General features: G+C 35.7%; 1 protein-coding gene and 2 pseudogenes across 1 annotated transcript; 1 reads left to right on the top strand and 2 right to left on the bottom strand.

Annotated features, from left to right (window-relative positions):
- The first annotated feature begins 203 nt into the window (after positions 1–203).
- Positions 204–4,870, top strand: LOC148202151 (uncharacterized; annotated as a pseudogene).
- A 2,435-nt stretch (positions 4,871–7,305) lies between these two features.
- On the bottom strand, positions 7,306–8,034 carry LOC124822024 (small ribosomal subunit protein uS5c pseudogene; annotated as a pseudogene).
- A 3,361-nt stretch (positions 8,035–11,395) lies between these two features.
- On the bottom strand, positions 11,396–13,006 carry LOC124822025 (GDSL esterase/lipase WDL1-like). The gene is made up of 6 exons (XM_047293975.2): positions 12,829–13,006; positions 12,542–12,619; positions 12,277–12,417; positions 12,117–12,199; positions 11,896–12,039; positions 11,396–11,809 (listed from the first exon to the last, which is right to left on the bottom strand). The coding sequence occupies exons 1-6, from the start codon at positions 12,937–12,939 to the stop codon at positions 11,596–11,598; spliced, it is 771 nt and encodes a 256-aa protein (XP_047149931.1). The 5' UTR covers positions 12,940–13,006; the 3' UTR covers positions 11,396–11,595.
- Between the last annotated feature and the right edge of the window lie 245 nt (positions 13,007–13,251).

Below are 13,251 nucleotides of genomic sequence, written 5' to 3'. Positions count from 1 at the left end.
ACGAAATGGTACGTGACGTTGGCGAACAAAATTTTGGAAGAGCTCATTTATACGATAGCCTTAAGAACAATTCGGAGCAAGAGTTGTATCCAGGATGCACCAATTTTACAAGGTTATCGGCTATTTTGAAATTGTTTTGTTTGAAAGCAAGAAACAGATGGACTGATAAAAGTTTCACGAAATTGTTGGAGTTGCTGAAGGAGATGCTACCAGAAAATAACACATTACCTATTCGTAATTACGACGCGAAGAAAATTCTATGTCCAATGGGTTTGGAATACCAAAAGATACATGCATGTCCCACTGACTATGTATTGTATAGAGATCGGTATGCTTCAATGAAGGTGTGTCTGACGTGTGGTTTGTCACGATTTAAGAAGAAACTTGATGGAAATAACGATGAACACAATGAAGGTCCACCGGCTAAGGTCATGTGGTATTTACCTATAGTACCTAGGTTGAAACGATTGTTTTTTGTTAAAGAAGATGCGAAGAATCTTATGTGGCACGTTGATTGAAGAAAATGTGATAATCTTAAGTACATTGATGGCACATTGATGGCACATTTCCCGAATTTAGTGCAGAGTCGAGAAACTTAAGACTTGCACTTGCTACCGATGGTATGAATCCTTATGGCAACTTAAGTAGTAAACATAGTTCATGGCCAGTTATTTTGATGATTTACAATCTATCTCCTATGTTGTGCATGAAGAGAAAATACATGATGTTGTCTATGATGATACCGGGTCTTAGACAACCTGGAAATGACATTGATATTTATCTAAAATCGTTAATTGACGATTTAAAAATGTTGTGGGAAGAGGGCGTCGAGGTCTTCGATTCATATTCAGAAGAAAACTTTTGTCTGCGTGCAATGTTGTTTTGCACCATAAATGATTTCCCAGCATATGGGAACTTGAGTGGTTACAGTGTTAAAGGTCATTTTGCATGTCCGATTTGTGAAGAAAATACTAGTTATCTTCAACTGAAGCATGGGCAGAAAACTGTGTACACAAGACACCGAAGATTCCTTCCTCAAAATCACCCTTACCGTAGATTGAAAAAAGTGTTTAATGGAAGTCCTGAGGATGATGTAGTGTGTAGACCATGTAACGGGGAAGAAATATACGACCGGTGAGGAACATTGATGTTGTCTTTGAAAAACATAAAAAGAAGACCATTGAGAAAAACATTTGGAAAAAGCGATCAATATTCTTTAATCTTCCATATTGGTGTAAACTTGATGTGCGACACTACATAGACGTGATGCATGTTGAAAAAAGTGTATGTGATAGTGTTGTTGGGACTTTACTAAACGTTAAAGGAAAGACAAAAGATGGAGTGAAAGCACGACAAGACTTGGTTGACATGGGAATCCGTTCTGAGTTACATCCGCAATCCATAGGAAGACGCACCTATCTTCCTCCAGCTTGTCACACTCTTTCAAAAAAAAAAACAATTTTTTTGTCAATGTTTACATAGTGTGAAGGTTCCACAAGGTTATTCGTCGAATATTAGTAGCCTTGTTTCTATGAAAGATTTGAAGTTGGTTGATTTAAAGTCTCACGATTGTCATGTCTTAATGCAACAACTTTTACCAGTAGCTATTCAAGCCATATTACCTGCCTTTGTTAGAGGTATTCTCACACGTTTGAGTTTGTTTTTCAATGCCATTCGCAAGAAAGTTGTTGATCCTCGACAGTTAGATGATTTGCAAAATGAGGCCATCAGACTATTGTGCCAATTGGAAATGTATTTCCCACCCTCATTTTTTGATATCATGGTTCATTTGATTGTCCATCTAGTGAGAGAGATTAGAATATGCGGGCTGGTTTTCTTGAGGTGGATGTACCCAATTGAAAGAAACATGAAGATCTTAAAGGGATATGTTAAGAATTAATTGAGACCGGAAGCTTCGATTATAGAGCACTACATTGCAGAGGAAGCCATTGAATTATGCTCAAGTTATATGCCAAGTTGTGACCCAATAAGACTTCCAAAGAAAATACATGTGAACAAACGTGAAGGAAAGGGAGTTCGAGGAGTAAGGATTGAAAGTGTTAGTGGAAAAGATGTTAATCAAGCACATTTGTACATTTTAAACAACACAGAGGATGTTATTCCTTACATTTCACAACACATTGATGAAATTAAGTCAACACATCCACGTATGAGTGAAAAATGGACACTTAATGAACATAACAAATCCTTTTTAGCTTGGTTTAAGAAAAAGATTTATGCGACTCCGAATGTTTCTGAAAATCTATTAAGACTAGCTCGTGGACCTAACACTGATGTGATCGCTTTCGGCGGCTATTACATAAACAATTACTTGTTTTATTCAAAGGAGGAAGATGATAAAAGTAGGGTTCAAAATAGTGGAGTTACCCTACAAGTTGAGGCTGTACACTTTTCAAGTTCCAAGGTTAAGAATCCAATTACAGCATCAATCAGTTATTTTGGAATAATACAAGAAATTTGGGAAATTGATTATGTCACTTTTAGAGTTCCAATTTTCAAGTTTAAATGGGTTTACAATAATTATGGTGTGGTGACAGAAGACCCCAAATTCACTTCGGTGGATCTTAACAAAATGAGTTACACGGATGAACCATTTATTATGGCTAGTCAAGCAAGACAAATATTCTATGTCACTGACCTAGTGAATCATAAATGGTCAGTGGTATTGAAAGGCAGAGCCATGCACACAACTGATGATGAAGACACTCTAGATATACTTGAGACAAGCTCCTTCTCATCAAGAACCATTGAAAATAAGGTCGATGATGTACCCGATGAAATACATGCAACTCGATGTGATCACAATGAAGGCATATGGGATAAATAGGTGTCTTAGCATTGTTTTAATTACTTGTACAATTTATTTATTTTGTTTGTTCTAAATATAATGTACTAACACTTTGTAAACAGGTATGACGAGCTCTTGATCAGGTCCGACGGGAGGAAAGGGTAGATTTGTGACTCGGATGCCTGATGTCACATCCCGTCGGGTTAATGAGAAACCAGTGACGGTGAACTTTGATCCCCGAACATTTGTGCCTATTGGGGCACATGCAACATCGTTCAAAAGTTACTTGGGCGTGATGGCAAAATCACATGTCCCTATTGTCGCTACCTGTTGGGATGATGTCCCATAGGTTGACAAAAATCTACTATGGCATGATATTTTGGTATGTTTAAGATGTTTTATTTCCATCATTGACTTATTTTTGTTGATCATGCTTTAACATTAATTTTGTTTTTAACAGGAAAATTGGAATATCCCTAATGATGAGAGGATAAGGAAGAAGATTTTATCCCACATTGCAGTCCGGTGGAGGGACTTCAAGATGAGAATGACACGTGAATATGTCTTTGGCTCTAAATAGAACGACACTCCTTGTACAAAATATAAAATAACTGGTGTAGTTTAAAGAATCTAGACTTACTCCTGAGTGGCAGGTATGTTTTTTAATATTTTGCTCTAGTCACACAAGATGTTAATTTGTGATTTATGCTTAATGATTTTCATTTTTTCATAGGTGAAAAGGATAGCCGCCCAGCAAAGGCAGAAGCTTAATGATACACCACATGTACTATCACATGGTGGTTATGCGTTATTAGAGAAAACGATGAGAAAACATCGCACTAAGGAGTTAGGTGTTGAGTCACCTGATCTAGCACCTCCACCAGCCAGACATGAATTATGGAAGGCTGCATGGACAAAGTCTAATGGCCAGTTTACATCCCAGTCTGCTCAGGAGATATCCCAGAGAATTGTAAGTGGAAACTTTTAACTGATTACCATAGTTCATAAAAAATTATGTAACAAACTTTTTAATGTGCCTAGCTTCATTATGATATGCAAGATGACTTGGTTGACCAACAGAGTCAAGGCACATTTGTGGCACAAGGTAGGGAGGACCTCCTAGTAGCAACCACAGGTCGGCTAGACCGTCTAGGTCGTGTGCGTGGTGTTGGAGGAGCTGTTGGATTGAGGGACTACTTTGGCCCTAATCCAAGAAGCACAGAAGCCGTGACTCAGGAAATGGTTAGTAGCATCAGGCAACAGGTCCAAGTTGAATTAGAGGAAAGCATGGGTGAACGCTTCAGAATGCTCGAAGAAAAACTTGCGATGATCACCCAACAACAGCAACAACAACAACAACAAGAGCAACAACAACAGTCACAGCAGGAGGACACCCCTACAGATGATCCTACTACACCTCGTGTGAGCACCAAAGGCTCATGCTCTACTGCAGATCGTACTAATTACAATATTCAGTATGAGTTTTTGGTTGATGAGGATCCTCCGCGCGTAGTGGCCGTGGGACGACAGATTTTAGGAGGCCAGACCATTCATGGTGCTCCTTTATTGCCCACTCACGCGCGGGTAATGATTGATGATCCAAGAGACCCCCAGGCTCGAGTGCCATTGCCTACATCTGAAATCCAATTCGTGGGGGAGGCCTTAGGCACATTCATAGCTTGGCCTAAGGCTATGATCATGCCATATTTTGGCCCACCAGCGGTATTATATTCTTCTTTTTATTATCTTAAATCTTCAAGTTATAATTAAACGATTCCTAACTTTTGTAAATGTGAGTTGCAGGTCTACCGTCCTGAGAAACAACCAATTGCTCAACCTGTGAACGAGGCTCGTGAGGAAGCAGAAGACCATGATGTTATATCCATATTGACCTCTAGATTAAATAAGTTGAGAAAAGGACCGATAGAGATGTTGTGGGAGTTAAGAACATTTGCCCTCGAGTTCCATGTTCCATTGTATATTAATTTCGATGATGCTTATGAGATCATTGGTGGAGAAAAAATGCTCAACATTTCATGCATACAACTATGGTGCATGTAAGTTTTTTATTTGTTATTTTCCAATTTGTATATTAATATTATTACTTTTTAATAAATATACTTAACTTTATTCTTACAGGTACATGGACACCATCGTAGTTGAATCAGGTCGAGCGTCAGTTTATGGCTTTCTTGAACCTTAGACCATTCAACCATTTGGAACACATTAGATTCCAAAAAATCACATATTCAAACATGGATGACTGAGTCTAATAGAGAGATATATATGGCGCCATACATTGATGCGTATGTGTTTCCCAATATTGTCAACTTTTATCAAATTTTAATCAATAAACTAACTCACTAGTTGTTGGTACATGACAGGGGCCATTAGCAACTCATGGTGATCATTCCAAAAAAAAGCATAAGTTGTATGGTTTTGCTCTCTTCATAGGAAGATTAAAGCGGAGTTGAAGTCCTTTGTACAAACGTAAGTATTACATTCATTCTTATCAATTCATTATGATATTAATATATTAACTTATGTTTCTAATGTTTTAAATTTGTTTAGAGTTGTGACTAAGACCAGAGGAGGACAACTTGAAATTATATATCCTAAGGTTGGAATTCGTTTATCTTTAACCTTTAATTTTCGTAGTCAAATTTAAACCATTACATTTGACTAAGTTCTTTCACATGTTTAGTGTAATAAGCAAAATGATTCCTGGGCATGTGGCTATTACATCATGTCATGGATGAAGGCAATCATCCGAGCAGAAATCAGAGGAGAAGGGACTGAGGAAAAAATTTATATTTGAAAATCTTAGAAATATTATAAACTTTTGACATTAAAATGAATATAATATAGTAAAGTTTCCTTCATTATGTAGCGGTTCAACACTACCTCTCCATTGTCCACTTCAGTAATAACGACGATAAGAGAGGATTGGGTACGATATTTGAATAAACATTTTAAATAGCTATATAGCTTTAGATTTTTCCTTTCATGATAGTAGCATTTGCTTACTTGTGCAACTTTTAAAATGTTAATAGATTATTGTGAATAGATGAATACTGTGAATAGATGAATGGAAAACTGGGTTCTTTAAAGTTTTGATGATAGCATCAGCGTCTTTTAGTTTTACTATTTAATTAGAATTGATGAATTGATGATAGCATGGTTTAAATTAATTAATTCTGTGAATATATATGAATTGGAAAAACTGGTTTCTATATTTCAGGTTTGGTTGAATGAGCTAAACCGAATCAAATCCAAAAAAAAAACATTGAAGGTAACGTCGAGTATACACCATTTGACGTTCAAACATCGACATTAACGTCCCATATAGAAAACTTCGACGTTAACCTTACATCCATCCCCTTATGCTTGATGTCAAATATTCCTTTAAATATAAATATTTATTCAAATATTACTCAAAAATTGACGTCTTCTCTGAACTTCGACGTGAAAATTACGTCCTTTATCAGCCACATGGACGTTAAGTTTATGTCCATTCCCTACTACATAAGACGACAAATCTTACTATAAATATAAATATTTATTCAAATATTGAACATCAATCTCTTTACTAACAATGTCGACATTAGGTTTACGTCAAATATCGATATAATCGACGTGAAATTGTCCTATTAACGTCACTTCGTAATCTTTGACGTAAAAGTTACGTCACCCGCTATGACGTTGGTTTCTAATTCGTCGTTAAAAGCCAAAAATAAACGACGTAATACGCTGTTTTTGCACTAGTGTTCTTGTTCTATGATTTTATAGATCATTGGTTTTCAAGTTCAAGTAAAAGAACTTACTGTAGAAACAATCAATTATTACATTTGATTTGGATTTGTGATGTAATGTGGACTTAGATATACTTGCCTGTAAAATTGAATGAACATAGAACACAATTCTATGCCTTCTTGAATTCTCCTCTTTGTTTGATAGTCTAATTGCAAGTATACCAATAGGCATCAAGAACCCCATTCGAAGCCCACAGGAGAAAGCCATGTAGTGTAATCTCAAACTGAAGTCTTAGACTCATCTTAACCAATCACAAAAGAAAAAGAGTTAGCTTCAGAGACAGAACTCACATTTAATAAACAAGGGATTTAACTTGCAAGATTGGAAATTAGGCAAGGGGAAAATATGAACAAATTATGCTGCTAACTTTCTTGAATAAAAGTTCAGAATATGGAATTTGATGAAATACCCTACCTTAATGTGGTTATTATCTTTGGTTCTTGAAGGGCTGCTTGTAATTTTCTGGTGCTCTTGGGATTAACCAACAAGGGGAAACATGATGAATACAAGAAAAGAATGAAAGAAGAAAGAAATGAGCTTTTGCTAAACTCTCATTCTTCCAAGTGCAAACTCAAACTCAATCTCAATCTCAATCTCAGACTCCAATTCCAAATTTTTACTTTTAACTCATGCATATGCAAAGTCAAATTCATTTTTTTTTTCATAATTAATTATAACAAACCTCATCGATTCAATCTTGGATTCAAAAGACACTTGAAGATTATCATAACAGCATAAATGAGTGACCAAAAGAAACAGTTCAGAAATACAGTGTAGGGTAAGGTAAGGTCGAGAAAGTACCTGTGGGGAAAAGTGGAGTACTTAGTCATTGGAACCTTCACGATGTTCCTCCTGGCATTGGAGGCGGACTTCTGAACGACGGCGACAAATTCCTTGGCCTTGCTAACTCCGACGCCGACTTGGGCCTTCTTGTCGCCGACAACGACGACAGCTCTGAAGGACAACTGCTTCCCTCCCTTAACAACCTTTGTCACCCTCCTCACCTAGACCACCCTCTCTTCGAACCCATCGCGGACCTTCTCCTTCTTTGTGCCAGACCCGAACCCCGTGTCCTGCTTCACCAGGGCGTTCGTTTCGAAGACGTCATTCCCGAGCACGAAAACGCCGTTGAAGGCGGGGCCATAGAGCTCCACGTAGGCTGCGGCGATCTCGTCCTCCATCTCGAGGGGGCCATCGTCGAAGGAGGGAGGGGCGACAAATCCCTTTGGAGGCTCTGGGAGGTTGACATTGTCGAAGAACGAGGTGTTAATGTCATCGGAGGGTTTGCATTTGGCGTAGAGGAAGGAAGGGTGGTGTTGGGGTTTGGCGAAGAGGAGGAAGACGGTGTGCAACAGTGAAGGGAGGAGAGAGAAGCGAGAAGAAGCGGGAAGTGCGAAAAAATGGCCACCATTAAACGAGTGAGATTAGGGTCGAGAGGTTTTTTGGGGGACAAGGGGGGAAAGAAGCTTTCACAGTACTGAATTTAGGAGTTTAGGATAGTGAAATCCCAAGTTCTAATTTCACTAAATTGAACCTTACCGAAGGGCGCATTCCTTCGGTACTGTCACTGCCCAATTACTGAAGAGCAAAAGCCTTCGATAATCAATCACTCAAATGATCATCGATAAATCCTTCGGTAAAAGAACTTTACCGAAAGACAAAAGGCCGTCGGTATTAATCCTTCGGTAATAAACATATTTTTTTGTAGTTTTATCACCGTTGGGAGAAATTCTTCAATGAATTTCCATTTTTTTTTTCTAATTTTTGCATGTATAATCTTAGTTAGTTTGAGGACATAAACCCACAAGGTGCTGAAAAATCAAATTAAATTAGACGATCATAAAATAAATGTAGAACAACAACCGAAACTTACCTCACAGTCTTATGCTAGAGATGTTGTAATTTTTTTTTTGGATAACTTGGAAAGATTTATCATTTTTTTAAGTATAAATTATTTATATAAGAGACCGATTTTTCTTGGATTTCTGACAATTTTTTCCAAAACTAAGTTGAATTATATCATATATTTCTATTACAATAGAACATATATGTCTCACTTATTTAATTCAACATAAAATATTAACTGTGAATTCCTAACAATTTAATTCATGTAAGAGTGTGATTTCTTTTTAGATTCCTAACAGGTTTTCTAAAACTGAGTTGAAATTTACCATATATTTCTACCACAATAGACTTATTTAATTCAATATTACAAGACATTAATCTTAAGTTTGACAGGGATTTTAACAATTTTAACAAATTAAAATACATTATATTTGGATTACATATTAATAAATTTCTTTTATTTGTTAAATAGTTTATTTGGATGAAATAATTAAAATATTTTATATTTTAATTTTTTTATTTGGATAAAATAATTTAATTTCTCTTTTGTGAAAGCTCTATTTTAAAAATATTTGGATAACTCGCCTCTATCCTTAATCTAAGTTTACTTAACATGACTTTCGAACCAAGACGACTTATCCTAGTCTTTAGTTATTGTGAACTCATCTCAACCTTCGGTTAAGCCAACTCACCTTAACTTTCGGTCTAGGCAAACTCCTCTGACCTTTAGTCAAGACCAAATCGTCTCAACCTTAGGTATGGGTTAACTCATTTTAACCTTCATTTCATCCAATTCGAACTTCGCCCTACGATGAATTTACTTAACCTTCAACCTACGTCAATTCCTCATAACCTTCATTCTGACTAACTCACTTCCACTATGGTCCAGGCGACTCTTCTCAACCTTTAACTTAGACAGAGTCATCTCGACCTTTGGTCCGGACTAACTTCTCTCAACCTATGACACAAGTTGACTCGTCATGACCTTTGCCTAGTCTGAATTAGGTCAACCTCTGTATGAGCCACATTAACTCAACTTTCAGTTCAGCTCGACTTAACTCAACCTTCAGCCTGGATCGGCTCAGATCAACCTTTGGTTTAGGTTAACTCAACTCGACTTGACATTTTACCCAGACTAACTTAGCTCAAACTTTATAATGGGAAGACTTAACTCAGTCTACTGCTCGAGTCAATTCAGTTCGATCTACAATCCCAATCGACTCGACTCGGCTCAACCTTCAACATGAACAAATTTGTCTCGTCTTTCGACCTTGCTGACTCAACTCGACTAAATGCTTCAACCAATTCAGCTCAACCTTTAACTTAACTCACGTATCTCAATGTTCAATTCAACTAACTAGTCTCACCTTTAATCAAATTAACTCAACTTGACCTTCAATTTGATCAATACATCTTGACCTTCAGATGGATCGACCTAGGTCTTCGAGTTCAAATCTAATTATTTAAATTTAGATTGGATTTTAGATTATAATTTTAAATTCTGATATTCACTCTACAACTAAAAAAATCATAAGCAATAAATCAAGATCCCTAAATCAAGATCCCATAATCAAGATCCCATCTTTGATGATATTCACCAAGAAAAAGAATAAGACAAAAAAGTACCTTGGGAGTCGACGAGGAAGTACAGCTACCCAGCCATCTTCACCACAAAATTCACATTCAACCAAATTCAACAAACTCTTACCTAATTAATTTAGCCTCAATAATGGCTCTCACACACAACCAAGAAATAGAATATGGTTTTGACATATCACCTAAGTTAGAGTTATCACACGGAATATTTGTATTTAGTATTGCCAATGATATTTGATTTTTATCAAGAATTAAATATTGTCTTTCATTGGCCAATCTTCTTTTTATTCTCCTTTTCTTACACATAAATATAAGAGAGATCACATTATGTATACTTTTATTATTGCATAATTAATGAAATTATAAAAAAAAGTCCCAATATGATTTTATTTATAATTTGTGAACCTAAACTTTAAATTCTTAATTTTATATCGGTTATTATATCTTCACACTCAATTTTTTTACGGTCTTTATTATTAATTTCTTCTTACAAATACAAGTATAATTTTGTAATGATCGTATTACACTTAAAAATAAGTTGTCAATGTCAAAATACCAAAACATCATTTCTCTTATGGTAAATTTTATTTAAATTGATCAACAATAATAAATTTATCAAATCATTTAAATTTAATATATTTTTAGAAAAATATACTGCACCAATTTTGAATCGTAAACGAAATTTTAAACAATTTTATATTAGTAAAAGAAATTGTAAAGATGACTTGAATTAAATGAATTTTAAGTTTTGAAAAAAGAAAGATTCCAATTAAAAACATTAAAATTTAACAAAAATTATATCGATATATATAAGTTGATCAATTTTCCCTTACACACGTACACTTGGAATAAATTTAAAATTTTCTGAAGTTTAGAAATACTTTATGATAATAAATTTGAGACATATAATTCTATTTTTTTTTACGTAGTTTCATACACTAACATTCTTAGCATTTAAAATCTAGTGTGGGATACAATATAATATGCCTTAGTAGCACAAAATTTTACATCAGTTTATTAACCATTGATGTATAAGCTAGCTTAACTGGCATTTCTGTATCAATGTCAGAGAAATTATATATTGAAGTCACATATCTTAAATTACTATTTATGTTAAGAATTTAAATATCACTTAAAAAATTTACATAATAAGAAAGTTGAAAGTAATATAAGATAAAAAAAACGTAAATTATGAGTGTTAAAACATTTTGTTAGGATTATGTGAAATGTGTTGAGAAAAAATAGTGGAAGAAATATATCTGATATGATAGATACTTGAGTGGTTGTGGTATTAATGATTGTAGTTGGTAAAAGAGCATAGGCTTTGATAGATTAGATTGAAGACACACAACTTTATTTAAGGCCACTTATTAAAGAACAGAGCAAAAATTGAAGCAACAGTTTATTACATGCATAGACTGAGAAAGCACGGAGAAGTCCACCTCCATTTTCTGATGGTACACAAGGAAACTATCATGGCACTTTTATTTAAAGGCTTCTGCAAACAATTCACTAAATTAGGATACACACTTCTAATCCCAGTAGTCGTTGTCAGGGAGGACCCAGTTCGAAAGATTATTATATGGTCTTCCATCATCAAAAAATGGATCGTACGGTGAATCTTCGTCAAACTCATTTTTCATCGATTTCCAATACAGACTAGGCTTCCAATCTGCCTCTTTCAGAACCTTCAATACCTCTTTGAACACAACCTTGTTTCCCACAGGTGACAGATGAATTCCATCGCTGAAAACCAAAACAATTCTTCTTCATCATCATCATCATCATCATCAACACCACAAAATCCATTTTTTCAATGAGACTATACTTACATAAAACAGGCCTCTTGCCATTTTTCCACTTTCTGAAGAGCAGTCCATAGATCAACGGCCTTGATATTCATATCCTGACACAGTTCCAAACATGCCTCTGAATACACTCGACAAGTTTCGTTCGTCCTCGATGGTTTCCCATTGCTGTTTCACTCCAACAATTAGTCCAATTCTAACTACCACCATTGCAACTTATAATCATAAAGTAAAATTTGAATCACCTTCTTGCGAATTGTATGTTAAGCGCTACATCGTCGATGGGAGGAGCACTCAGTACAATAATGCGAGTAGTGTCTGAGAGGCTCTGCAATCGTTCATAAATAATGGGTCAAGCTTTTGCAGGGACACGAGAATAACAAGAAAAGGGTAGAAATAAAAAACCTGGAGATGGTTAATGATCTTTTTCATATTCTCGATATATTCTTCGAGAGGCACAGAAGTACCGAATCCTGTTGGGTCAGGAAACGAAGAATCATTGCCTCCAAAGTAGACGATGACCAATGAAGGTTGTACACGGGCATCCTGAATTCAACGAGTTCACACAGTCTTAGCAAGGATCAGAGTAATCAATACCAAAGCAATTTTCTAAGTACAGTGAACAAAAGGGAGATTCTGTATTGAACAGAAGCACTACAAAGATGAATACCTTGGGAAAAACTTTGTCCAGAACCTGCAGAGCACGCCTTGTATTCCAACCAGCGTATCCTCGGTTGATTATATCAGCCTGTGTCAAAAGGGGTTGTTAAAACGGGGAAGGTTACGTAAAAGTGATTTTCATTACATAAGAAAAGGTGACATAACCATACAAGTAAGAAACTTTCTGAGAAGGTTTGAACTGAACTCAAAATCCTTTCACCAACATGCATCAGATACTCTTGCATATGTTGTTTTGAGAAGAAGAAGAAGAAGAAGAAGAAGAAGAAGAAAACTTACCTTGCGAGCGTACAAGTGAGCAAGAGTAGCAGCCCAACCTTCACCGAAGAAACCAAATTGAACAATGGAAGAACCGAAGAGAACAAACTGAGGCCTCGAGGTTCCTGACATTATTCGAGTTCCTCTCTGTTTGTTTCTCTGTTTTTTTCCTTGAACGCTGAATATACACTGAGATACGTTGGACTAGAATATATGTATTGACTTCATCACCTACCTACTACCTACCTCCCGATCCTCCAGTCTTTTTTATTTAATCTTTTCCCCTTTTTTTAGGAGAAAATTCAGCTCAATTATTGGTTCCTTCACTGTCTCCACTTATTATTTTAATCTCAATTAATTTCTATACTATGTCTACGCAAGTTTTTATTTATCAAAACAGTTAATCATATATCATGTGGTAAAATTTTACCCAATAATTTTTCA

The sequence above is a fragment of the Vigna umbellata genome, chromosome 3 (assembly GCF_029865625.1).
Source record: "Vigna umbellata cultivar VRB3 chromosome 3, Vumbellata_1.0, whole genome shotgun sequence".
Lineage (NCBI taxonomy): Eukaryota > Viridiplantae > Streptophyta > Magnoliopsida > Fabales > Fabaceae > Vigna > Vigna umbellata.
The sequence above is the reverse complement of the archived record's forward strand: the minus strand, read 5'-3'. Positions and strand labels throughout refer to the sequence as shown.

What these genes read in the sequence shown, in the direction of transcription:
- LOC124822025 (XM_047293975.2), bottom strand. Translation starts at nt 12,939, where the DNA reads ATGTCAGGAACCTCGAGGCCTCAGTTTGTTCTCTTCGGTTCTTCCATT. An exon ending in TGGACAAAGTTTTTCCCAAG is followed by an intron (nt 12,418 to 12,541) that starts GTATTCATCTTT and finishes CGTTGAATTCAG; the next exon opens with GATGCCCGTGTACAACCTTC. An exon ending in TGGCAAGAGGCCTGTTTTAT is followed by an intron (nt 11,810 to 11,895) that starts GTAAGTATAGTC and finishes TTTGGTTTTCAG; the next exon opens with CGATGGAATTCATCTGTCAC.